Source organism: Gallinula chloropus, assembly GCF_964237585.1.
Source record: "Gallinula chloropus genome assembly, chromosome: 2".
Lineage (NCBI taxonomy): Eukaryota > Metazoa > Chordata > Aves > Gruiformes > Rallidae > Gallinula > Gallinula chloropus.
This window is the reverse complement of record NC_140086.1, coordinates 136,124,819-136,152,395: the sequence shown is the minus strand read 5'-3', so window position 1 is coordinate 136,152,395 and position 27,577 is coordinate 136,124,819. Positions and strand designations below refer to the sequence as shown.

The window sequence follows — 27,577 nt, the reverse complement described above, 5'->3', positions numbered from 1 at the left end:
AGCTGTTGAACAAACCAGACTTTTGTGATACAAAATGCTTAGTCATTTTTATACAGGTCCTATACCGGCCAGCAGTAATCTTTGTTGCAAGAACAACTTAGTTTTAGAGGGCTGAAACTTTTTTCCGTATAGGTTATTCACTTTTCTTATTGAGATCAGTGTGTTCATTCTATGCTTGATCTCTAAGGATGATGTTTATTTTAAACAAGTGAGTTTTGCTATGAACATCATCTGACTTCTGAAATATATGCATAGTCACATTTTACTTGACCTGTAGCTGATTGGAATAGGGACATGAGGCAAGAGACCGTGTTTCAACATATGTGTAGGCAACCAAGATTTTGCAGCTGTAGGTCTGATGACATTCCTATGACTACAGATTTGTCCACCTGTCTGTCTTCTCTGGGTGTCTATCTATAGCCTAGCTCTGAGTACCATGCCTTCCTGTGTACTTAGGTGAGTAGAGCTGTACATCCATGAAGAGTCATGCATAAAACCTCCTTGATGGAGAAAAATGCCTTGATCTACCTGTTGGGTTTGGTGACTTATCAGAAGACCTCTTCCCTTTGCAGGGGGAAGCCCTGGCAGACAGAGTCATAGCTATAAAAGATAAAACAGTTGATTCCCCAAATACTTACCTTGAGTCTGTCTCGTTTACTAAGTATAGGACTTGCTGTTTCATGCAGTTCAGTTTGAATTCTCGTAAGCACCATCAGGTACAAAACTGAATATGCCTTGACTTAACAAACTGGAATGACCTATGTAGAAGACTGGTGTCTCTCCTTTGTAACCCCTCCCTGTCTGGGTTGTTTTTTTTTCCCTTCTGAAGAATCTTGGTTGTAGAAAGTACATCATTTGTGAACCTGGGTCTCTGGAAAGATATTGCATCTCAAAGTAGACTGCTTTCTGCTTCTTCATTTTGGTTGCTGGAGTGAGCCTTGGTTAGATGATGGTGCTGTTCTGCGCTTTTTGTTTGGTTGGTTTAGTGTTCTGAATAATGAGAAGAAATGAAAGTGGATTATGTCAGTCTGTTCAGACTAGTTACTTCAGAATGTCACCTCCCTTCATTTTTAGTCATCCTCTGTCTCAGTTTCTCAAACCAGAAATTTGAGAACAGTTTCTGAAGTCAATACAACTGAATCAAAACCAGTATAGTGTACAGGCATAGCTGAATTTAAAGCATTTTTAGAAGTTTATCAGCAGGTAACTTAGAATGACTATCTTGTCTTATGTCTTCTTAGAAATATCCTTTTGATAGCAAAACACTGTACTGCATTTTATGTTTGAAAAGGCTAGTATTCTGCTTCATTTTCAGTTATTTAAGGAGATTAAGATGTTTAATTTGAAATTATAGAAGGGAGACTGTCATAACTTCATATTTTTTCCATTCAATTACACATTAGGGTGTTGTGTGTTTTAAGTTGCTATTCAAAATCCTATTTTTTTTGTTATTTTGTGTGAACAGTACATGGCAAACAGTATGTTCTTTGTTGTTCTGCACCACTCTGAACTGTTAATGCAGTCACTCAGCCAGTTTGCAGATTGGGTCAGAAACAAGTCTGTCACTCACTGGTAACTGGGAAATGTCTTTTGAGCCAATAAATCTATCCTGTGGAGTAAAACTTCTTGGGACCCCAAATCCCTTGTTAATCCTTTTCTTGAGAGATTTTGGCTCCAGTTACAAGAGAAAAGCCTTCTTGAGAGTGAAGATTGAATTTGGGTTGGGTCTTTTTTAGTGGCCTCTAAATCCCCATTATTCGATCTCTTTCCTCGCAATGTCACAGAGACAAATTCTGCAAATACACATGCACCAGTTTGTCCATTTAGCTATGTACTCAGAACAGGAAAGACCAATGAAATGTACATGCAGGAATCAGTACAGCATCACTATATACTCAATTAAAAAAATAAACAGGCAAAAAAGCCTTTGGCCAGGCTCTTCAGAGAGTGTTCCTCCTCTTCTGATAGTCTACTTTTGTAGTCAGGGAACCATTGTTGGAAGCAAGCAAGAACAGCGGTATCCCTTTTCATGCTTGTAGAAGGTGTAACAGAAGAAGGGACTTTTGACTATATGTGTGGGGCAGTCTGCAGCAGCCACTGCTGTGGTAACCATGACCTCAGTGTTGGGCCACCATTCTTAGTAGCCTGTGGGTCACCATTGCTTAATGTTCGGTTTTCCATGCTGCATTCCCACGTAATTCATTATTCAAGAGGCATTCATGCAGGCACTTCTGAGTCATTGGATTTGTAGATTGTTGTAAATTTGTTGTCATCTCTAGTAGGAGTGTCCTAGAAATACCCAATACTCCTGTATAATGTGATATCTAGTCTCTGTATCTCCTTTGAGCCATGCTGCTTGAACTCTGACTTTGGGGCTCTTGAAGAGTCTTAAGCAGACTAGGATAACCCTCAAAGTGAGTCCTTCCAAGAGTCTTTAGTATATTTTTGAAGAAAATTATTTCTGATTAGTATTCATTTCCTTGGTAAAATCTGAATTTTTTTTTTAGGAATGGTGAGACCTAAGCATGGGACTAGTTTCACTTGTAGCTCTGAAGGTGAACCAGAAGGTTCTGCAGAGTGTTACAAACTGAACTGAAGAAAAACAACATCTCATTAAACTTTTTTGTGGAATTTGGTACTGATATTTCATGGCATCATGACTTGCTGTCTTGGGTAACTAGTTCAAGTAATAGATGAACTTACAAGGAAAAAAAAATCAAGGATGTTTCTTAGCCTTTTGGCAGGAGAGCTTCATTCTGACATCAATAATGAGATGGCAATATTAATACTTCTAATTTTAGGGAAGAATTAACTTGATTTTTATTTCATGTTTAGTAAAAAACTTGAGGACTCTGTATCATCTGAGAAGTTCTTAGAGTAATTTTAGCCTTTTTAAGCTGGATACACCCATGCAAAGATGTGAGCAGAGAAGTTTTGGCCAAATTTGAACTGCATCTGCTAACTGCTGAAAAGAGAGATGGGAAGAAAAGATGCTGATGGGTGAGTTCTGGTGGATTTCACTGAAGTGGTTTTTATAGTGGTACCAATGTTAGCTGTCAATCTTGCTGTTCTGCTGCAGGTGATTTTCCTCATTGCACGCGTGGCAGAAAGCATTTTTTAAGCTAAAATGGACTGCAAACATGGTTTTGAGATTATATGCAGGTTAGCTGCCACTATGTTGGATGGGAAGGCAATCTCTTCATTTTAGAGCTGTAGCAGATGGTTTTATTTGAGCCCTATGTCCTTTTCAAAAGAGCTGTCGTGTTAGTCTCTTACTAAATTACATTTTGCTGGCAGAGAAATGGAAACCTTTTTTTCAGTCGGTCTAGGTGGTATAACTAGAATTCTTTTGGCGCTCAATGCAGCATGCAGAACCGTAATTTCATGATTTCATGCAGTTTATTTTAGTTGATTCCTGCTGGGTGGTAGGATCATGCTGAATTTCACCAGCTGTAGTGTTCAGGTGGACCCTTGTGCTATTTTATGTAAAATAATTTGTAAGTAGGAATGTATAGCAATAGCCCTGTAATATGTACCATTAACATTGGATGGCATATTTTAAATAATGCACGAGGTATGTTGCTTTCCTGTGAGCATACATCTTTTGCAATTTCTAGCTGACTTTCTCAGGTAACATGCTTCTTAGGTACTATGTTCCAGTTTACTTGCTCTGGAGCTGAGTTCCTGGTGAGATACATCGCACATCACGGCAAAAGAGAATAGAATTGTTCTGACCTAGTGCTGTGGTAAAATCCATTCATCCACTCAAATACTGTCAGATGTGCCATAGTCTGAAACTTGGGTAAAATCATTCTGTAAGTTTCAAAATTTCTGGATATTGATGAAACTTTTCTGAATGCTGAAGTCTGGCTAAGTTCAGGAGCTGTTGGAAGTCCTTCAGATAGCAGATGGCACATACCACCAAACAAAGCCCTGTGGAAGGTTGGGGTGATTTGTTTTTTGTTTGGTTTGTTTTTTTCCTTTTTTGAGAAAATTGGAATGTGATGTTTCCATCTGACCAAAGTGATGGGGAATGAGGAAGGATATGCATGATAGGAGCATTAAAATCTCTTTGGTAGTGAGTGTTTGGGGAGAAGCAAAAGTTCTGGAGTAGCTCCTGGAGTAGCAAGATATCAGACTTGTAATGGGGTGAGAAAAGCAAAATGATGAAATAAATCCTGAGAGCAGTTTTCATATTTAGAAAACAATTTAAGCTGATCTGAGCCACCACTATTGTGGGCCAGTTCAGCTTGCTCTCCATGTCATCCAGTCATCTTTAAGTTCATTACTGTACAAGACAATTTGTCAAATGCTAAGTTGTGGAAGTTCTTTAAAATTTTATGTTTGCAGGTCCCCTCTCCTTTATTTGTTTATGGTCTGAGGTTATATATCATAAGGGTCAGAGGCAAAACTTACTCAACAGACCTCAGCACTGCTGCAGCCCTGTTGTTCCTCCTGGCTCTCCTGTGGTTGTGTCTGCCCCTCATGTTATGCCATCCTGCCTGTAATGGGGGGAAAAATGCGTGTTCATAACTTTTATTGGGCAGGTTTTAGTTTTCTATGTTTAACTTGGTGAATCACCTTAGTGGGTTCATACATCTGCACATACTGTCACCGAGTTGATGGAGGGAGTACAAGCAGCAATGGAACAGGGTTGACATTACATGACTGCTAACTTGCATTGGTTTATGAACTTGAGAATTGGTGTCCTTATTTATTTCCTCTGATCCAAAAAATATTGAAGAGTAGTAAGGACTTAAGAGCCTGTTTTGAACTTCTCCCAGCTTCAGTGTCTGACAGTGCCCTATAGTTCACTGCCAAGATTACCGTGGGAAAACAGAAATGTAGTAACTCCTGTTGGTGTCCACGTTCCTGGCATGGTAGTGCTCTTATGCCAGTTGTTAATGCTGGGTTTGCTGTTGTCTTTCCTCTGGGTGTAGAACAAGACATAGACCTGAGATCATTCTCTGGTTGTATATATTTTATTTGTCTGTTTTGGACTTGTGTTCTCTTGTGGTTTGTTGGTGGGTTTGTTTTTTTTTTTCTTACTTCCTCATCTTCACACATTGTCTTGCAATGGTCTCTTAACTTGTTTTAAAAATATTTTCTTTTTTTTTTTAAGAACATACTTAAGTACTTACGTATTCACCATATTCCTGATAGCTTTTCACATGTAACGTATTTCAAATGAACTGAGCTTTTTGAGGGATTTCCAAAACTTGGTCTCTCTGGGAAAGTAACATAGTGGCATAGCATGGTGGAGAAGGCTGAAAGGATGCTGTGTAGGTATTCACCCTTTAGGTTACTTTGGTGTTTCAGTGTAACTAGAAATGTTGCTTTCATGTTTAAAATTTGTCACCTTTATTTTGGATGTCAGGCTTTCTTACTTTTAATAGTTCAATAATATCTCTTCAAAGGCATATTTGTGACAGTTGGAGTCCTGTGAGGCCTAGGTCTGGTTGAAGTTGTAGGGATTTGGTTTATAGGTATAATTGCAATCAAAGCAATTACATTATATGAAGGCAACGTGATACACTATAATGCTTTCAATTCACAACATTATTTAGAGCTCTTCACCTAAAACTAGCTGTTAATGAAGTGTTTCAGCAGCTCTGGATTTCTCTAAAATAGTCTGCTGTAGTATTACCGTGCTCATATATCATACTACAAGCATGCTGTACTCATGCAAGCTGTACCTGAATCATTGTGCTGAATGCCATGTGAACCACTGATGATGGACCGTGCCTTTTGAGATCCAGCAATTCTAGCTTGATGTACAGAGACAAAATGCACGTGGAGGTCAGTGCCCATGTTTGGTCTCAGAAATGTGCTAGCAGGTCTGCTCTCATGTTCTGGGCAGTAAGCAGGGTTTGGGTGGTGGGATCAGTCCATAGCATGTCACTAACTTGAAAGCAATCTTGCTTGCAAACTGCTTTTAGTAGGGGTAAGCAAGACAGACAGTAGCTGCAATGAAGGGCTTAGGTTGGCTTATGTAAAGTCTAGAAGAGGAGTATATGAAGTAATTTTGCCTAAAGGACAAAGCAAGATGATCCAGAGAGCATGCTGTAAAACTCAGATGTGGGAAGGAGCAATCTCGTGAATCACCCTACTCTGCTTTCCAAATGAAACACAGGAAAGTGTTCCATGATCTAGGTGTATGGGGAGAGACGTACAGGGAGGAGTCAAAGATTGCAGGCACTGCGACGAGTGAAGGCAAACATGGCAGCTGCCTTGACCTGAGCTGTGTCAGAGGGAAAGTGTCACACGCTTCCAGCTTGCTAAGGCCTGTATTTGGGATCTTGTAAATTGTAGGGAATGATGTACTCAGGAGCAAGAAATTGGACGTGCATCTGCAAAAGAATCATGAATTTGGTCATGATTTGTGGTCTAGTAGTTAGAAAGCTAAGCAAGCTGACTTAAAAAACCCCCACAAACATAACCTAATACTGATACTGTGTTATTTTTTTATTTCATTTTTCTTTGTGTCTGGCTTTCCTGAGTTGCATCATCACTGTGTTTAAATTTGATGGCTTTTTGTTGATGAAAATATATCGTATAAGTAGCCCGGTTCTTTGCAGATATGAACACTTTCAGTGTTGTTGTTTTTTGTAACTGTCCCTTTTGTATTTTTTTTTTTTCTCCCTTGTCTGATGTTATTTCCTTTGATGTGATGGCATTCTTTCCAGCTTGGCAATTAGACAAAGGTTTCTGATGTGTTCTTGCCGTTGTGTGTCATAGCTAGCTTTATAACATTTCACATCAAATTTAGCCTGACTTTTTTGTTGATTTTGTTCTGGTTTTCTACAGTGGACAGGCCAAAATCCCAGCAAATCAGAACTTCTGGTACCATAAGGCGAACTTCTTCTTTGGACACAATAACAGGACCTTACCTCACAGGACAGTGGCCACGTGATCCCCACGTACACTACCCTTCATGTATGAAAGATAAATCTACTCAGGTAAAAGCTGTAAAACAAGGCAACAGAGATGTTTCATATAATTGATGTCTTCCTCCTGATAATACTTTTATCACCTGCTCTGGAATTATAGTTCAACTGATTTCCGAAGAATTGTGGATTCACTTAATTTTATTATAAATATGAAGCCCTAACAAGAGGGTACAGTAGTGCTTTTTCAATCAGTGTCGAGTCAGTAGCATGGTATGTGGCAGATAATATTTTTATGCTGTTAGAAAGCAGTTGTTAAAAATAATTTTCTGTATGTGGGCAGATCTGTTGAGGCTAAATAAGCAGATCTCAATCTCAGCCTCGTATCTGGTTTGTTTTGAAGCTGCTATATGAAAAATTGTGCTGACTGTTACTTATAAAAAAGAATTCCATAATAGGAGCGACTGATAAACTAAAAGTTTTACTAAATCATGGTGATAAATCTGTAAGTCTCAAACAGTGTATTTGGGGGAGGAGAAAAAGGGAGATCATTAAGAAGAATAGATCAGTTTGTTACTGGAGGGGAAATCAAGAGGAGGAAGCTGGGAGCGAACATGCGCTGTGGTCTTGAGATGTTCCTTCTGCTGCTTAGGTGCAAGAAAGAGAAACACAAATGCTCTGTGGAGAGTTGGCTCTTGAAGCCAGACAGCAGAGCAAAAGCATTGCCACCAGCTATGAAGGGAAGGTTACTGAGCTGATTTATGGCCTGATACCCTTGGATCCTCTTCATGGCTCTGTCCTCAGCAGGCAGGTTAGCTGCTGTGGCATTCATCGTGCTCTAGGGCTCTTTGGCTAGAAAACCAAACGTTTTCTTGTGTGATTTCTCCTCACTCAGGAGCTTGTTGCCTACAAAGATCGTTACTATCAAACAGGTAAAAAATAGGCAATTCTAAACAAAACCAAATTATTAGCCAAGGAGTTGCATTCTTGGCTTTTCAGTAGTGTTATTAGGATGTAGAGTAAGTCACCTGAGTTTGTGGTCTAAACTAAATTGTAAACTAGAAAAATATGCCTATCTTTGGATTTTCAATCTACGGGCCATGTAGGGATGGCTGTTAAATCAGTTTTCTCTCGTGTCATGATTCTGGCCCACTGTTGTCATGGGTGTCCTGTGGAGAAAAATGATACTTCTGTCATTCCACCTTTTTTTCTTACAACTCTCTTGTGCCATTAAGAATTGTTTTAGTGGAAGCTTATGTTGTCACAATGCATCTGATAGCTTTAAAATATCAAGAATTTTTCTGTCATAACTTCATTTCTAGGTGTGTAGGTTTTGGTTAGTTTACACTGACTTGTAACATACTTGTCACCCATTCTGTCACCATTGCTTAGAGCAAACGCAGCAGCCCTTTAAATTGATTCTAGGTTTTAGTCTTTTGTGTGCTACTGGATTTCTCAGGATGAGTAACACTGTACAAATAATTTTCCACATCTCTCTAAAATCTACTGTAACGCAACACAGGAAGCCCTCTGATGGGGGAAAGAAAAGTGTAGAATGCCTAGGAAATAAAAAAGATCTGTCTGTATGATCCAGAAATCGTGTTTAATCAATTTGGGAATCTGATGATTAAAATTATTCAAGGAAACTTTTAGAAACTCTGGTGAGGCCCTTTAAGAAAATTCTGTCGTAATGTCCTACTCATTAATTTTGAAACCAGCCAGCCAGTTTTAGCGAAAAAGAAGAATAAGCAGTCAGCTTTACTGTTGTGAAAGGTCAGCATAAAAAGCCTTTAATCCTGGATTCAATTCCAAGGTGTCTTCCTTTTACAGTATTGTCATAAAAATTGTTCTGTTTTGGAGGCAAAACATGCTTTGTAGTTACTCTATTCCTTATCCGCTCTCTCATAAAACATATATCCATATCAAATGTTGTGAATACCCTTATGAATAGAAAATGTAGAATATTTAAACATTCACAAACAAACCTTTTCAGTAGCTACAGAAAAGAGAAACAATCTTGTTCTATAAATATCTGAGCTGCAAGCATTTGGCAGTAAAATTGCTTTCCCAGTGAGCTCATGTAAGTGTTTAGGTTATTTGACCTGTTGGCTGCCACCCTTTACCTCATTCAGAAACAGAGCTCAGGGAGGGAAAAATGAAAATAAAATTAAGCTTTACCTTTTCTGCATAATCAACTATAACAGAGAGGAAAGGCAGCGCTGTTACCATTACCAAGTGAAGTATTAGTTTAAAGGGATGGGGGAATGGTAGCTTCATGGTTTAGATTTGTGTGGGTATCTTCTAATAAAGTATTACATGAGTTGTCTTCAAATTACTTTAAAAAATCAAGCATTTACCAGTGTTTGAGTTGAAAAATGTGTGTCTTGACTACTGAGGGCTATATGGTAAAATGTAACAGGCATGGTGATTGTTACAGTGGATTCCAGGCTGTTTTGTTGGTTGTTTTAGTTCTATGTTCATTAGGGAGGTTTATAGATGAACTTGATCATAAAGTAATTACTTGATTTATGTTATTGTTATGTAGGGTTTGTTTGAGCTCTGCGTAGTTTGCAGTATATCTAATTTCAAGAAGTAAGGATGAGTTCCAAGTCATTGATAGGATGCATGCATGGCAAATTAAGTTAAATTAAATTAGAACCTTGCTCTCTGCCTGAGTACTGGCACAAGTACTTCCACCACTTCATGTTTGTTGGCTAAGTAACAGTTCAGCTCATGGGAGTTCATGCAGTTTACAGTAGCTAGAAATAGTAACACCTGGTAGCAGAGTAGATGATGGTAACAAACAAACTAAACTAAAAATTAAAACCGAGATAATGAAAATCAATAAACCATTTTTTATGTTCTGTTAGAGAATAAATTATCTCTTGTTTTACTTCTAAACTCATGAACAATACTGTCAGTATAACTTACATTGTAGGTGGAATAATTATTTCTCTTTCAAGGGTACTTTTTGTCCCTAATTAAACATTAATATAAAATTCAGATTTTGTGCAGTTTTGTCAAGGTGGTGATTATGGCTGTTAAAGGTTTCTTAGAATTCTTGTATTTAAAAAAAAGTCATATTCTGTTCTTCACTGTAATCGGATGAATCTCTAATGAGTTTTATTCCAAGTCTTTGTTTTCCATATAAATTCTTTGAACCTGTGTAGTGCTCATGAGTAAAGTATTTCTTCTTGCTCTAAAATTAAACCGCATTTAAAAAGAAAAAATCATTAATATTTTATTATTCAAATAGAATAAACAGAATTTTGTTTGTGTTCAAGTTTTGTTGCATCTTTGAGAATAGTAACTGTAGTTCCTATTTTCTTACCCACCTTGGGTGTTTTGACTGAAAACGCTGAAGAGAAATCAGGTTATGTTTGCTTTGGAAAAATGTATTGTGTCACTCAAGCATTGTGACATCTACATAATTCCAAATTGGTAAGAATCCTCCATGAATTTACGCTCGTGTGTATACTTATGCATATAACTAGCTGACGAGCAAGTTTTGGATAATTAGAGGTACACCATTTTATTTAGTAATATTTTAAGTATTTAAGAAATGCAGGGAAATATTATTATAGGAGGTTATGTGTGTTGATATACTTGGTGATCCCCTTCCCAAGTTCCTCCACTGTCCTATTCCCCTTTCCTTTTCAGTAAAATTTGAACTTTTCATTAAGGACACTCAAAACTCAGTATACCTTCCCTCCCCGTTTTTTCCATCTCTGTTGGGAACACTGAGGGAGAAATTTCATATAGCATGAAGGACAAGTATACATGTAAATATTTTCCCCTTCCTAGTTTAAGGAATAAATCAATGTTGTAATGATTATGTTTGACCTCTGAATCTTCAGAAAGATTTGGATAATCATCATAGTTTATTAATAAAATTATTTGGCAGGATCTAAATAATTTAAAAGACTTTTATAAAATTTAAAAGGAGGAAAGAGTAAGAGTAAATACATCATGTTGATATCGTAACAGAGACGTTGGCAGTTAAAGTTCATCCTTGTACTCTCTCTAGATCTAAGTGACACAAAGAAAAGAACAAATGAAATATGATTCAGTGATTCCCTGCATGCACTATCCTCCCCCAGTTGACTTCTTAAATTGGATTAAAATATGCCAGGATATGCCTTCCTCATTGTATATGGCAATTAGTACGCAAACAGAAATGAAAGTTTGCAAAACACCTTTCAGAATTTTTAATTCTTTCTAATCTCAAGAATCATGCAGGGTTATTAAGCTGGAAAGTTTAGCGAAAATATGTTTCTGACCTTCTAGTGTGTGGGTCAAGGCTTTAATGTAGATACCTCTCATAAGTCACCTGAGTAATGCTTTGTTTTCATTTGGGTAAAATTGTTGTTTAGAAATTAACATCCTAAACCAGGAGGCTCAATTTTATGAAGCTTTTTTTTATTGGTGTATTAGGTGTCATTGCTTTAATGAGATTTTTTTGCCATGTGTTTTGCGGGAAGGGACAAGGAGAAAGAGATATGTCACATAATTATGAATTTATCATTTTAACTTTTCTTAACCTTTCTGATGTTTAAGAGGAGTCAAAATAACTTCTACTTCTTCAGGCTGTTTCTTTCTGTAAAATTTCCATAGGGTCTTTGAATGCTTTAGAAACATCTGAGCGCTTAGCAGACTTCATCTTCTAGTGCTGTTGAATTTCTTTTGAACATGGAAGTTCTTAAAAAATATTAATGCTTCCCTTGTTAAGCCTAGACCTCTGTTCTTAATCTTTGCACCCATCCCCCAATGCAGCTAATCTGGAACACAAGCTAGATATAGTAATTAGAGTGAAGGGCTGGCAATGAAACGTGAGGTATTTAGACTAGTTCAGTCTTATTTTAGGTTTAGGTAGGTTGGTACTCTGTGCAGTCATTCTGATCTAAATGAAGTGGAAAGAATGTAGGTGTATATTTCTGACATGGGTGGAAAAGCACGGCAGCCTTACCCAACGCCTTGGAAGAAATGCTAATTGCTGCAAGGTTGGGTGAGTTAGAACAATGGTAACTGTGATTTACATTAAGACTAAAGAGAGCAACCAGATGTGGTGCGCTCAGTGTCCTGTCCCATGCACATGCTTTGGCTGTTTTGCCAACTGAAACTGGGACCCTGAGCATTCACATTTTGACATACCAGCGAGGTCCTACTCTCCAAGCTGCATTGCCTTATGCAATGTCGTCAAGGTCCTGCTCCGAAAATGTTTTAAATCTCAGTTTCTGAAGGTAGACTTGCAGGAATAATCCTTCAGTTTCATGGAGTTCAGTCCATAGTTAAGTGATGCTGTAAATCTGTTTCAGCTCTGAACTGTCTCTAGTTTCACAGATAGTGCCCGTGACCTCCCTCGCTCTTTCTGACTTGAGGTGCAACAATTTTGGTTTCGTTTTTATTGCAATTCAGAATTTTTTCATCAGATATAGTTATGAGCTTTTTAAAACTTATATTATTATTTCTTTAAAAATAATTTTAACACATGAGAAGTACACTTTCAGCTTCCAAGGAAGGCTTCCATGAATAAACCTGTCTTCCAGAAGATGTTCATTTAGATGGGGAAACAATTTTCATGAAATGTGGCATAGCACGGTGCTGTACACCCCATCTTATTTGTGATGTAGGTTACAACATTCAAGTGGGGTGTGAGGGGCTCACACATGAGCTAAACTTACAAAAGCAGAATTTTTCTTTGAATGTAACAAGTGTGGCATTCTTTGGGTTTTGGGGTTTTTGGTGGGTTTTGTGTTTTGTTTTGCAGTGCTTTTTAAAGCTTTTGTTTAAATAGAAGGATTTTGGGTTACAAACCTAAAACTTACCTTCATATAATGTGGGTTACAGTATATATGTCGTGGTGTAATCCTGCAGACAGTTTAAATACCACACAGCTGCTCATCCACTTCCCCCTGGGTGTGATGAGTGAGAGAATAAAAATCCTAAAATTTGTGTGTTGAGATAAAGGCAGTTTAATAGGACAGCAAAGGAAAATAGTAATAATGATAAAAGAATAAGCAAAACAATTATGCACAATGCAGTTGCTTGCTACCCACTGACTGATGTGGAGCCGTGATCATCACCATCACACACTCAAACATATGCACCTGCCCAATCACCCCTCCCCAATTATATAATTAGCTTTGTCAGACAATATGGAATATCCATTTGGCCAGTTTGGGTCAGCTGTCCTGGCCATGCCCCCTCCCAGCTTCTTGTGCACGTCCTGCAAAGGCTCGTGCCTCCTTGATGTGAGTGGTCCTCAAATTAATTGTAAACACTGCTTAGCAACAACTAAAACATCAGTATGTTACCCTCCAGCAGCAATTTCTAGGCTTTGAAGAGGATTGGCTTGCTATAATGCTCTAGTAACTGCTTATATCGTGTGATTTCTTTCTTTTTAGAAACTTTTTTCCATCTAAATATAAATAGCGCATTAATACAACATTGACTGTTTCATCTAGAAACATCATATTGTATTTGTAATCTAATACTGCAAATAAAATTTGAGTGACACAAATAGTTTGCCCCCTCCATCCTGATACTTGTATGTGTGTTTTGAAAGGTTGTACTTGATTTACTAGAGATTGAAAGCAACTGTATAGTCCTTGTCTTAAGGGAGATGGTATTTGAGTGGAAGGGAGTGTCAAAGCATCTTTGAGAGTATGAAATTTAGTATTAAGAAAATGGATGTTGTGTTTTTGATTTCCAATAAAATCAATTGCAATATAAGGATTTCCACCTTTCTCTGCTAACAGTCACCAGTGAAGCTTTTCAGAGTGTTGCTGTTAGGTGGTTTCTGACCTTGCCATCCGGATCAGTATTCGTGCTTATTAAAAAACACATGCAACTCTTGCGTTCCACATTGTTGTTTTGGTTTTTAACGGCTTACTGCTTTTTGAGAAACCTTGGCTTTTTGGACACTTGATGTCTTTTTTGTTCTGTTTTGCAAGCTGTAGTTGAAAGGCTTTGAGCTTGCAGCAATCCATCCTGCACTACCGGAAAACATTTAAGCACCTGCAGTATCTGTTTTTGCTTCATTGTGGAGTTGTTTGCCAAAATGTGGTGCAGTATTGTATTCAGAATACCTTCTTTAGAAGATAAACTTTCAAAGAGTGCACCTTGCACTGATCTTTTTCTGGTTTTGTGTGAGGGTATGGTTCCAGTTGTACTTGGGATATAGTAAAATAATTTAAGAGTAATTTAAAGTGGAAGGTAAATTGTCATAGACTGTGGAAGCCCATGATATTCAAAAAGGACCAAACTTCCCAACCATTTTCTCTAGTTCTTTAAAAATCTGCAAGCCACTTCAGTGTTGAAAAAAAATTTCAAAGCAATACAATGTTTTTATACAAATTTCAGGGAGGTTGTAGGTACCAAATCTGTAAGAAGAAGAATGATTTAGATCACAGGTCCGCTAAAATGCCAAGTGAGTGAATGCAGGCACATGTAGTAGCACAGACGACGAGAGAGTCGTGGATTGGATGCCTGGGGGACTCCCATGCTTCCCTATTATAGTTTTAAGTAGCTGTTTTAGATCTTTACTCTTGTTTACTTTTTTTTTCATAGCCACGTTATCTTCTGGCTTCTTCCCAGACCCACACAGAGTCATATGATGAATACACAGAACCCTAAACTTTTATAAAGACTTATGTTTTGGTGTGGTGGTTTGCTTGGTTTTGGGTTTTTGGTTTGTTTTTCCTCGGAACATACAGCAAAAATTTCATTACTGATTTTTTTCCATTTTGCTTTCTAATTGGCCATACAACTTGCTGGGCCTTTTTTTTTTCTTCTTACGATTTTATTTATATGCCTATAGTCTTGGCTTTCTGTATGGTTCATACCCCAAACTCCCTGAATTTTAAATGTGGCAGCTGGTGACTCTCTTGTTCAGAAATGCTGGTAGATTCCTGCAATTTTCATAACAGTCTTGTATTAAGCACAGGACAGTGTCGATTTGGCTTCCAGACCTTTCTCAGTCTTTGGGGTTTAACTTGGTATCTCCTACATTGAAGGATGGTCCCCAAACTTCTGGGCTTGCAGACAAGACTGGAAAAGGCCAGCTCTTCACTGTCCTGCCTGTGTAGGTCACTGCCAGAAATGATGAAAGATGTATCAAGCCCTGTGTCAAAGCGGAGTTAACAAGAGGGAATTGATGTGGGCCAGTGATTATGGAAGACAGGTGGGAAAAGTGCATCCAGGCTTTTGGTCTCTTGAGTTTGTATTGGTTTTTTTTATCTTGTGGTTTTTGAAACTGTCCACTGAGTGAAAACTAGAAATGGATGCTAAAGCACAGATGGGAGTAGCCAGGTAAGGGGTTTTTGTGGTTGCCAGGCTTCTGATTCCTTCTTCAGTTACATGCATTGTCCTCATTCTTTGTTAAAGGCAGGTTTACAAAGCCTTAGTTTTCTATATATTCTTTAATGTGTTGACACTATTACTGCTGCATATCAGATTGTGAAATAGCAGTAATGTCTGCCAAAAGCTTTTCTTACCTATGGAGTTCAGTACAGTATAGCTTTTCTTTTTTCCTCTAGACACCTAGCTGTTGGGCTGAAGAAGGAGCAGAAAAGAGATCACATCAGCGCTCAGCATCATGGGGAAGTGCTGATCAACTAAAAGAGGTGAGAAGACTTGCACAGTGGAGCTTTGCAAGTTTTGATATGCACAAGACATTTTTTAATCCCTATCTGAAGTCCAGGAAACTGCACCCTTTCCCTCCTCTCTGTTGCTTTTGAAACAGATCTCACATCCAATGTAAGATGATTTCGAGAGTGGCTGCTGTTTTATGCCTGTTGGATTTCCTCCCTTCCTACTACACAGTGTTGGCTGGGAAGGAGTGGCCAGAGTGCCTGCTGAGGAACTTGCTTGTTGTTGCTTACTAATTTTTCTGTTCGCAGTTACCTTAGCTAGTTCTCTGTTCTTTAACGCTGCTCTCCTGACAAAGGCCAAAGGATAAATTGGTATGTTAGCATATGCTAGTTCAGAATGTTCATTCAGGTTTAAGGGTGGACATAGAGAGGGCATCACTTTCACAAATGATGAAGTGCTGATACAGTAATGGCATGATTACTTGAAATGAGCTTTAATCATACATATTTTGCTGTAGAGTACAATTGCATCTAGAAAGAACCCACCAAAACTGAAGTGGATTGGCATCAGGAGAAAGTAGAGGCAGTAAAATGATCTCAAACTCAGCTGAAATGAGAATATTTCAGGTTTTGTCACAGTCAACTCTATTCTGTCAGGAGTTCATGTAACTCTACCTCTGTCCAGTACCTAATAAATTGGTCTGCAGTCAGCCTCATGCCTCTGTCAGGAAGGGTGCAGTCTGTTTTCCAGAGCTACACCTTTTGAGAGATGAATCTTGCAGCATGTTCCTGTGAGGGGGGACTTTTCCGATATCTTCTGGGCTCTTTGCATCTTCTCTCCTGGCTCAATCATTAATAAGACATTTAAAAATGAGAAGAAACATGCAGGTTGTCTGAGAAGCTAATGTTACTGGCAATGTATAGTCCTCTTCTGGACAGCCATTGATAGTAATAATGGGTGTCAAAAGGAGTGGTTTGTTTAATTACTTCAATTTTAAAATCAGATTTGACAAATAGAGAATAACCTTGCATTCTGGTGGTGGTAAGAGCCTGATTGTAAAGATGAGGACCTGGGCCAAAGAGAGGTCAGTCCAAAGAGTTGTCTATTCTCATCTTATTGAGTACCTGTTGTGAAACCTATCTATAACCAATTTATTAGTACAGTTGCCTGGGTGACTTCATCTGCAGCTGCTAGAAGGTACTCAAAATCACAGGTGAAGTGACCAGAAATTACTGCAGAAGGAGTTTTGTTTCTGTTTGACTTAAACATTACCAACCAGGACAAAGGAATTATAGCAGCAGCAAGAATAGCATCTGTATTTCCTGGATAATGCGTGAGCTTGCTTTTACTGAGAGACCATCCTTCATCTTCTGGCAGTTCCCTATCAAGTTCTGCAACGAGCAGCTTTTCTTCACCACAGGGTTGTGACTGTCAGTGATAGTGAAACCTTCAGCATGTGAGCAAGTCTCTGCCATTTGATAAGTGAGCCATTGTGCTAGGTTGCCATCCTCTTTTGGACTGACCGCAAGAGGAAGATAAGGAATGTGCTGCTGATGGGTCTCATGGTTCCTTTCTGATAGAACAAGTAGCAGAAAAAAATGGTATGGAAATGAATCGTTTCTATCCAAATTTTGCAATGGCTGTTCACCCCAAAAACTGCTCTTGTTTTCTCCAGCTTGTGGTTTTTCATTTTTTATGTTTTCCTTTCTCCAGCTTCTCAAACAATTTTTCTTTTTGCCTTTTCTTGTACTCTGGGTTCATGGTCCCAGTATCATTCTGCATGCATTATCCAGCCAATTCTCGTGTCCCTTACTTGAGCTCTCACTCAGTTACCTTCCAGCTCTTTGTTCTGTCTCTTCATTGCTTAGCTTCCATTTTATCCCTTTCTTTTTCCTGCCTGAGGGGCAGGAAAAGTAAGTCCTGGTTCCAGCTTCTCTGGCCACTTAATGACTGTGTGGTGAGTGTTAAGAGGTTATTTAATACCAGCAATATCTAGGCACTCATTTTCCTTCTGCACCGGTTATCAGCGGTTTCTTGAAGGAGAAATTATCTGGGACAGTTCTGTTCAAACTGTAAAGCCCAACAGAGACAGAATTGCCAGCAAAAGTAGCTGACACTTCCAAGCATCTTTGTTGAACACACACACACACAGTTCTACCCACCTATCCACCTGAAATTTTTTGCTAAAGCTTTTCCAAATGTAAAGGTTTTTCCAAGAGGATAGAAGGGGCACGTTCCCAGCATAGATGACTCCCAGACAAATGTTTGCCTTTTTCTTTCCAAGCATTGGACCACAGAGTTTTCCAGATAAAAAGCTATGATAATGTGTTTTGGCACATAAAACAGTAAAATTATTTCCAGTCTCCTTTCATTTTAATCTCATTCTTAAAACAACTCTATTACATGAACTGAAATCTCTGATGGGGAAAGGGTTAAGAGCTGAATGTGCTGAATGTTGCACAGGTAGACTTCAGAGGAAATTTTACAAAGCTATAGGCAGTTGAAAGCAAGAGCTTAAGAAGTAGAAATAAAAGCATTACCTCTCCTGGGCACCTGCATTTCTTATCAGTAACATCAGTAACAGTAGTTCTGCTCAGCATTTTGAATTGTTTCCTGCAACATTCGACAGTAAACAAGTAGATGGCTGCTTATGGTTTCCTTCCCAAAAACAAGTAGTTTGGATTTGTGGTTTCTTGTGTCCAACAATTAATGATTTCTAACATCTATTGTTTTATTATGTTGATACCGTAAACTATCCAAATATCTGTATGCATAGTTTGAATTGGGTTTGTTTCTAATTGTTTTTTTTCCTAGGTTTGCTTGAGACCTGTCATAATTAAATGCATTTAACAGAACTGTGAGCTCTTTTAGAAAGATTTGCATTAAAAAAAACCCACCACAGATTGTGTATAGACTTTGGATCCAAGGCAAGCAAATGATTTCTTTAATAACATATTAAAAAAAACCAAAAGAACTTCACTGTGGGTAGTTGAAAATTATTTTGCCCTTGAATTGAAACAGGTGTCAAGACTGGCTCTGCCTAGCAATGAACTAGGCAATGTTTGCTTTCTTCTTGTGTGTCTATTAAAAAAAATTACAGTTCCCCAGCTCTCAATACGAACTTTGCAATGACAAGAGTGCACTCTTCTTATCTCCTCTTAATCAGATCTACTTTTTGTTTTTTAATTCTTAAGGTATCTACTACTTGTTTTTGCGATGTCTGTGACTATAGCTTGGTGTAAGATAGTGCCAGGCAGCTCTAACATGGTTTTAATAGATACACATCTTGACTGGGAGATGAAGATTGCTATCTGAGTCTTTGTACTGGACACAAAGCAAGTAGTGGTTTGAACCACTGGTATTTTCTTTGCTTTTCAACCTGAATAGTTAGCCTGAAATTCTGTTCAATAGGGACAATTGCGGTTATAGCTTACTCCAAACTGGACTGTCCCCAGAACTGGAAAAAAAATGGGATTTAAAACAATAGTTTTCAGTTTATGAAGTTTTTAAAAGATGTATTTCAGCTGATTTTTCACTTCCCTTTAAGCACCTCAGTGTGCTGTAGCTGTTGCATCGACACCAGCAACCCCCTGTCGGAAGGTCCCTTTTTCTCCAACAGAGTACTTGAAAAGGCCTTTGGAATAAAAGAGAATCGAATACAAGAGCTTGCACTTTTGATGTGCTTTCATATACCAACCAAAAGGTTGTATTCAATGGTTTAGGGTGAATTTCTAATGCTTGTTTTGCTCTTTGACCTACTGGTTAACTTGTTTATTAACAAACTGTTTATGAATGAGTTAGAGCTCACTCTCATTAATAAGGAGTTTGTGGCTTGTTCAGCAATAGAAAGTTACTATGTTTTGTAGCCTGCTTTGTAGAAATACAGCCTATTAGCTGCTAAATATTAATCACCATTTGGACAGGAATGGTCAGATGTGACGTGTTCCTTTATATTAATAGACTGCGCCTAGGAATCTTCAAATGAAAAATTACCAGGACAGTCAGACTGTTCCAGTGTTCTAAAGAACAGACCTTATTTGCTTATTTCTCAGGGTTGTGCCATTAGTTATTTTAGACTCTGTGCATATTACAAGTGGTATAGACAAGATTCATATTTATTTCAAGTATACTTCTAGCTGTAAAATATTCAGCAAGAAAGAAAAAAAAATAACCCAGCAAGGTTTTCTTCCTAACCTTGCTTAATAATCTTTGATGGTTGTTTCATAGTTGGCTGAATGACAGTAAGCTATCAAGGTATGACTGCAACTTTGTGTCCTGAATGACTTGATGTAGGTTTGTTACTGTTATGCTGCACTCATCACTGTGGGCTTTTTGTCTGTGTGGTTTTTTTCATGGGGTTATTTTTTCCCTGGGTGGGTTTTTATAAAGAACTGTAAAGTACATCAAGAAATAGTCTGGTACATCAACAGTATTGCAGTGAACAGTCACCTGAAGAAGAAAGGCTGAAAACTTTCTACATTTTTTTGAAATGTGCACAGATGTGTGCTTTGTGCTTCCCTCCCATACAGGCACGTGGAGCATCCTCACTGCATGTGATTACATCTTATAAAGTAGCAAAATAATTTTAAATAACTGTATCTGAACATTGGAAGTAGGGCTTAAATAGTATTTATTCCTTCAGAATAGCATGCTTTATTTGTTTACTAGATTATTTTTATGCCTGTATTGTATAATGCAAACTTTCAGCCTACCTTCAAGCTGGGTAGACAGGGAGAGACCATTGGAATTGGTATACTGAAAGCACTGTCACGTTTTATGGATCTAAGTGTACGTGTGTGTACTCTGTGCCACTGCCTGCTTAGTGTGGATGCTCTGAAGCCAGGCTTTCTGTGCTGGCTAGCCTCTGTCTCCGGTGTCTGAGGGATGAAGAAGAAATGCCAGATTCCTTTTGATATGTCATCCTTAGTTGTTGGGGGTTTTTTTTTGAGGGGGGGTGGTGGGAAGGGAGGTTTGGTTGATGGTAATAACCACATCATGGAAAGCTAGGCCTCTTCATATTCAGTGTTAAGGACAGATTATCTGAGAAGGTGTATCTGTCTCTTCACTGCATTTCATGTTTGGCTTAAGTAATCATATTGGCTCCACATACAGTCAGATTCTTCAGTGGGTTTTCATCTTTCTCCCCAGAGACCCAAGAAGCCTTTCCTTTCTGTTACTGTGAAGAACCTACTGACTGCCAAATTATACATAATCTTGAGGTGAGAACCTCAGATTCCAGGGGCCCCTGATTCCTTTCAGGACATCACAGCCTCAAAGTCTGAGACATACCATCCTATCAATGCACCTCCCATTTCACTGTCCAGATTTTACAATGAGAGGCTATGTTCTCTAAGATTTGCAAGCTGTTGGTGACAGAAATCAGCCAGCCAGGTCTCTGAGGTGGATTTGTATAGATCTTTGTTAGAGCATGCTCCTGAGGAAAGCTCAGAAAACCAGGTTTCATTTAAACAAGCATGGGAATACTAAGCACAGCATCAAGGAGAGGCAGCAGAAATGAAAGATTTATATATAGCACTCTCCCTGCTTTCTGATTATTCTTGAAGCCAGCCATCTCAGTCTACAGTTGTCTTCTGATCTGGGCATCATTCTTCTCTTCTGTTTTTAAAGGGGAAGATGATTTCCTCATTCTCCAACATTCTGATGTAAGACATCAGACTTTGTAGATGTATGTTAGTTACTTGCTTTTTCATCTCTTTGTGGAGGCAGGTTTCCTAATTCCCATTACTCCTACAGGGAGAACAGGCTGGTTCTGGACAATTATTTGATGAAGAGTGCATCTCTTCAGAGTCTTTCAAAGTTTCATCTAACATGGCGCCTGAGTTACACCTTGCATCAAGAGATTAGTCTGCCAGTTGTCTAACTCTAGCTTGTTAGAAACTCAGTCATACTGGGGCTGTCTGTCTTGATGTATTCTACACACAGACCCTTTTGGAAGTCTGAACTGTTTGTTGTTGAAAGATAAAAGTGTTCAGCCATTTCTGAGTAGCAGTTCTCTGAATATGGCTAATGAGCAAGATTTGATATGAAGCCTTGAAGGTGGATCTTTCTTTGTGAGTGAGACCAGAAACATCACAAAGAAAAGTCCACAGCCTGGAGCAAAGCTTCATCCAAACCTCTTCCTACTCTGACACTGTGAAGAGTGATGTGAAGTGGTTCTCTACGACAGAGTTGCTTTGCAAGAGCACTAGTGATATATTTAACTACTTGGAGTTAACCACAGAGTGCATGTACTTGTAAGCTGTCACTCAGAAAGAAAGGTTGCTTTCCAGCTGATGAAGTATGTTGAAATATAAATTCCATGTGTGTTCACTTCTCCTTAGTTGCCCTTCAGACTTTTAAAAATTGTATCTCTAGGTGAGTTAAAAATGAAATGGGGCTGTGTGTGCCTTGCTGTGTATGCCAGTGTGCTGAGCTTGAGTAAGTGTGGGACTTGAGCCCAAAGGAAAAAATTATCCAGTCTTAAGGAAGTGTCTGTACCTATTGTGTGAATTTGCACGTAGTCGAGTCTTCTGAGACGGTGCTTATAGAGGTAAATACATTCTTTCATGTAGAAATTATCCAGGAGGAATATAATAAGTGGTGGAATCCGCAGATGAAATTCTTTGGTTTCTTGTTAAGGAGCAGGTCAAATGGATAATGGCTTCAGTTGCATTTGACCTTTAAAATATGTAACTTCTGATTAGACATCTTTGCAGCAGACAACAGAAAAGATAATTCTGTCTGCCTGAAGGAATGTGGGCTACTTTAGCTACTTTAGCCTGCAGGGAAATGCTATTAAATAAGTTCCCCAAGATGAGTGATGCATATTGATTGGCAGTTGTTTGTGAAGGCTGTTTGCTTTTATGATGAATTATCATTGGAAAACTTTGGTTCCGTTTAAGATCAAATAAATTAAAGCTGTAGGCTTCATGGACCCAAGTTTTAACCAAGAATTGTCATTCTGACTACTTTTGTTTGCATCAGTTATTACAGGGCTTGTTTGGAAATGAAGAAGTTTGGTAATTAAATGAAACCTTCTGTCATGTTCAGGTTGGATGATAGAGCAGATACTTTGGAGAAAGTATCCCATGAGCAGAAAGAAGTTTTAACGCTCTTTCTTCCAGTGAAGGCAATTTCATCCGCTTGTAAAATCCTACAGAGTTTTTTAAATGTCTGTGATTCACTTTATATGTGAAGATTTGAGCAGTTATCCATTCGATAACTCATCATTTCACCTGAACTTCTTTCCAGCAGATTGCCAAACTGAGGCAGCAGCTTCAGCGCAGCAAGCAGAGTAGTCGTCACAGCAAAGAAAAAGAACGTCAGTCACCTCTCCATGGCAACCATATAGCAATCAGTCAGACTCAGGTAAGTAGATAGTTGCTTATATTAACAGCCCTCCCACCTTGTCAGGGTTGGGTGAATAGCCTGCTGTTTTCTTCCTGTCTGTCTTCTGTTTGCTTGCTTGTGTGGTACACTGAAACGCTTAACAACTTGATACCACTGCATCTTCATTGACATTTATCTGATGGTTGTTACCTAATAAAGGAGGCTTGCCGCTGGACAGCAAGTAAAATAGAATAAGAGACTGTATGAATTCTGAACACGGCCAGATAAGACTGCATTTCCAGGAATACGTATTTAATTCCAAGAGTAATTTTTGTGGTACGCCCTGTGCTTCTGGAAGGTATTGGCTTATCAGTTTCCCAACCCAATTTCGTCTGAGCTGATTTTAAAAAACAAGTGTCAAGGGTAAGCAGGCTGGATTGGCAGCCCAACAATTGATCAGTCTTTGAGCAGCAAGGAGAACACTTGTTGGCCTGTTATGAACAGACTTGTGATTCACCTTACCATGTATTCATCAGTAACACAGCAATGCTGTACCACCAGAGATTTGAGGGAAAAACTAATTTCCTCATTCCATTTTTAAGAACCTTTCCATTAATTTTTTGATCAATTTCTGGCCATAAAAGCAATTTTCATGTGACATCAAGGCAAACAATATAATTACAAACATGTTTACTTTCTAAAAAGAAAGTGATAATTCACCTTGAATTTAAACTCCACTGAAGTCAAGATGCTGCTTGCCACAGCATCCCATCCCTGGGGACTGGTGACTAGAGGTGTTATCCCTCCACAGGATGAAAGTAATTTTCTTCATGGCTCCTATCTAGGACATAGCTCATGGTAGTCCAGAATCATTGTCAATACAGGATCCTATCTTCTAGCATGAGAGTTTGTGGTTGCAGTAGCTATGCTACAGTACATTTTTTACAGTATGTTTTGAGAATTTCCATTATATTAAATGGAAAAAAAAATGCTGTCATCCCCAGTGTGTTCTGGTTCCGGGCACTGTTACTTAATGGAAAACCACAATCAGAGGTCGCATCTTTAGGGTGTAAAATCAGTGATTTGCATCGTTAGGGTGCAAAATACTATGTTCAGATTATGTTGATGACCACTCAAGTTGGGTACTAATGGGCATTGTGATGACAGGATGTCTCTCCAGCCATCAGTCAAAGGGTTTGGTTCCTTCCTCTCTGAGAGGTTAAGCTCAGGCTTCTAGTGTGACAGCTTCTGTTTTCTGAAGTCTCATTACTTTAAAGTGATTGTGCTCACTTCAACGCTAGCCTGGCTAAGACAATTTTTGTTTTCAGGTCATTTTCATGCTTTGCAAAGTTAAAAAATTTGCCAGTACTGAGTAAATCTTTATTTTTCCTATTATAAAGATGCTGATGTATATGAAGAATAGCTTTGGACAAATTACCTGGCTGAAGTACCTGACCATGAACCAGACTTTCAGCAGGCTGGAATGGACAATGCTCCACACAGTGTCTGCTCTAGCCATTACAAACTGCCAGTGAAATTGAAACTAAATTATGAGCTCAGGCAAGGTTCAGACTTTGTGAACCTTAAGCCACTTGTAGAAAGCAGTTAATCATGTCTCATTTGACAGCACAGACATTTGAGACCTGATTAAATTTCACCTACAGTGGATCCTTAACTTGGACCTCATGTTCCTAATGGGCCACTATTTGAACTCCTGAAATGTTGGTTCTGTCATTGTATTTCCTGGCTGCCTTTTTAGATAGCTAATGCTTGAGAAAGTAGAGGCGGAGCCATGATGGCTGGTCCTTTGTGTTCCTCCTTCTGTTTGGATAAAACCTCATGGTTAAAACTTAATCTTGTAATGAAGACATATAGGGAATTGATATTCCTGCTGAAACACTTAAGCTTCTGTAACAAAGGATCCCACTACACTTTACGTAGAAAAGGGTTTTGCTTTCCATCTCAGAGTAAGCTGTTGCAGGAACCCCTGCCACTGTTCATAGTCACAGTAAAAAAAGTGTCTCAGGCACAGACTGAAATCCACCTAGGACATAAGCTTTGAAGGCACTTTAGTACTTGGAGCTCACTTTGTTGTGGCTTGTGCAGCATTTTGATTTCTCAAGAAGGTATTACCTGATGAAGCTGGTGAGGTTTTCAGTTCTGACACTCTTGTGGGAAGCCATCCTTCAGGCAGTGTGTCCTGTCAGAGAAAGCCTTCCCACAAGTGACATGCATCTCTGGAGCTGCACGTTGCACAAGGTTTTTACATTCTGTTTTAAGCATTATGTGATTCTGTGAACAAGAGGAAAACAGGCACTGGGAGGTGAACACTGTTCGTGGCAGTCAGTGTAGGTGCATCTATGCTGTGTAGCTGCTGCCAAGGAAAAGCTTTTGAGGTTGACTGCACAAGATGCGTGTGCAGTCTTGTGATTAGTTCCTCTTGGTAACAGAGCTCCACTCCAACAGGTTTTTCTGAAAACCATACTAGTATTTATTTGCCTGCTTGACTCTTAAACTTGAAACGATTTTCTTTTAAGACCTGTGACATGAAGTTCTGAAAAGCTGTAAGCTAGTGAAATTAAAGGTTCCAAGTGAACGCTTTGTTTTTCATTCACTAGAGCCAACCAAAAGAGAGTAAAAGTGCATTAAGTGAATATTTCAGTTGAGTGGTTAAGCTTTAGGAATGTTATGAAATGCCTTTTGGATCCCAGTTAAACCATCAATGCTCCGTGTGCTCCCCATCCCCCTACTGCATATTCTGTAGTCTATACATTTGGAAAGTACATATACCTGCCTACTTACTGGTAAGTGAAGTAGTAGGGTGCTTCTATTCTAGAACACTTCAGTTACATAAAGGTTTATTGTAATGAGTTTTCATTGAAGCAAGCATTTATTTTTACTTAAATTTGCCCAGTAAAGATGGTGTCCTAGATGGCACAATTAATATACAGCATCTTTTCATTAATATTAGTACTGCTTTCAGACTTTGGTCATTACTCCATCTTCCAACTTCAAATCATATTGCTGTCTACCTTTTTAGGCTTCTATTTCCAGATCAGTTCCTATGCCACTGTCAAACATTTCAGTGCCAAAATCAACCATTTCACGTGTGCCGTGTAATGTAGAAGGAATAAGCCCGGAACTGGAAAAAGTTTTCATTAAGGAAAACAGTGGAAAAGAAGAAGTATCCAAGGTAAGCTTATATTAATATGTTTATGGTTGGTTTTTCTTCATAATCCATAAACATGTGGGAACTTTTCCTTGTGGCTGAAATAGCAAGTGATTTTCTTCAGAGACCTGTTAGTTTCAAAATTCTGTTTCAGTCTTGCAGGGTGGTGTTTGTTGGTTTGATTTTTGTTTTAAGTTTTTTTGCCAAACATGCTTTATTTTGAATGCCCCTTATGTAGAGAAATTGAAAGTGTTTGTGTGAAATGCAAATGGTTGAAAATTTATGTACTTCAGGCTACAGTAGTAAGTAATTAGAGAGCAGGAAATAATTGTATGTTTTGCCCTGGCTGGAGGCCAGATGCCCACCAAAGACACTCTATCATTCCCTTTTTCAGCTGGACGGGGAGAAAATATATAGTGAGAGGCTTAGGAGTCCAGGGAGAGATCATTCCGCAATTAAGGTCACAAGCAAAACAGACTCAACACAGAATAAAGGAAAGAAAACTCTAATTTATTACACTACAATGCACATCCAGTGACATTAGAGTTGGATAATGAGAAGTGCAACCAGATCTTAAAGCACCTCCCCCCACCCCTCCCTTCTTAGCAGACTTCACTTTAGCCATGATTTTGCTGTTTTCTCGCCCCCCCATCCCATTGTGGCACAGGGAGGGGCAGGGACTGGGGAAATGGGGGTTCTCTGTCAGCTCCTCACAAGTTGGTTTTCTTCTTAGCTGGGGGGGGCATTCCTCACACCCTTCCCCTGCTGCACAGTGGGGTCCCACCCACAGGACACAGTCTTTCACGACCTTCTCCAACATGAGTCCTTTCCCACAGGGCTTCAGGTCTTCACCAGCTGCCCCAGCGTGGGTCACTGCTATGGGGTGCAGTCAGAAATCACAGAATGTCTCTCAAGCCCAGACTGCTCCAGCCTGGTCCCCCACGGAGTCACAAGCCCCTCCCTCAGCAAACCTGCTCTGGCATGGGTGTGTCTCGCTCATCTGCATGTTTCTGTCTCTCTCCATGGGCTGCAGGTGCTGTCAGAGGCTTGCTCCAGTACAGGTCACAGTTTCTTCTGTATGTCTCCACCTGCTCCAGTGTGGGGCCTCTCCATGGGCTGCAGGTGGGGTCTTGGCCTTTTCCATGGGCTATAGGGGGACACCCGCTACACCATGGGTTTCTCCATGGGCTGCAAGAGGCATCTTTCTCTCTGGCACTGGGGGCACTGTCCCCCCTCCACTCCCAGCCCCCCCTTCCACTCCCTGCCCCCCTGCCTTCCCTGGCCTTGGTGTCTGCACAGTTTCTTACATCTTCTCACTCCCTTCTCTGTGGGGTAAAATGTGCCCACTTGCACTTTTTTTTCCTCCTAAATATGATTCCCAGAGGCGCTGTGACCATTGCTGATGGACTTGGCCTTGGTCAGTAACAACTCCAGCCTTCGGTCAGCTGGTGTTTGCTTTGTTGGGCCTGCAGGGAACTTCAGGCTGCTTCTTGCAGAAGCCACCCCTGCAGCCCCGCCTTCTCCACCAGAACCCAACCACACAAAACTACAACAGCCATTTAACTTCTATGAAACCACTGTCATCTGTCATGGGAGATCT

General features: G+C 39.3%; 1 protein-coding gene across 4 annotated transcripts in view; it reads left to right on the top strand.

Moving 5' to 3' along the window:
* The window catches only part of GLCCI1 (glucocorticoid induced 1), a gene marked incomplete at its 5' end in the record, with an annotated part of 55,761 nt that overhangs the window by 12,679 nt on the left and 15,505 nt on the right, over positions 1–27,577 (top strand). For 2 of the 4 annotated variants that reach the window (XM_084259960.1, XM_084259962.1), the window contains 4 exons: positions 6,808–6,959; positions 15,425–15,511; positions 22,734–22,847; positions 25,849–26,001. In XM_084259960.1, coding sequence (XP_084116086.1) covers positions 6,808–6,959; positions 15,425–15,511; positions 22,734–22,847; positions 25,849–26,001 — 506 coding nt within the window. Of the gene's footprint in view, positions 1–6,807; positions 6,960–15,424; positions 15,512–22,730; positions 22,848–25,848; positions 26,002–27,577 lie in introns of all 4 variants that reach the window. The other 2 variants (XM_084259959.1, XM_084259961.1) reach the window with 1 other exon arrangement.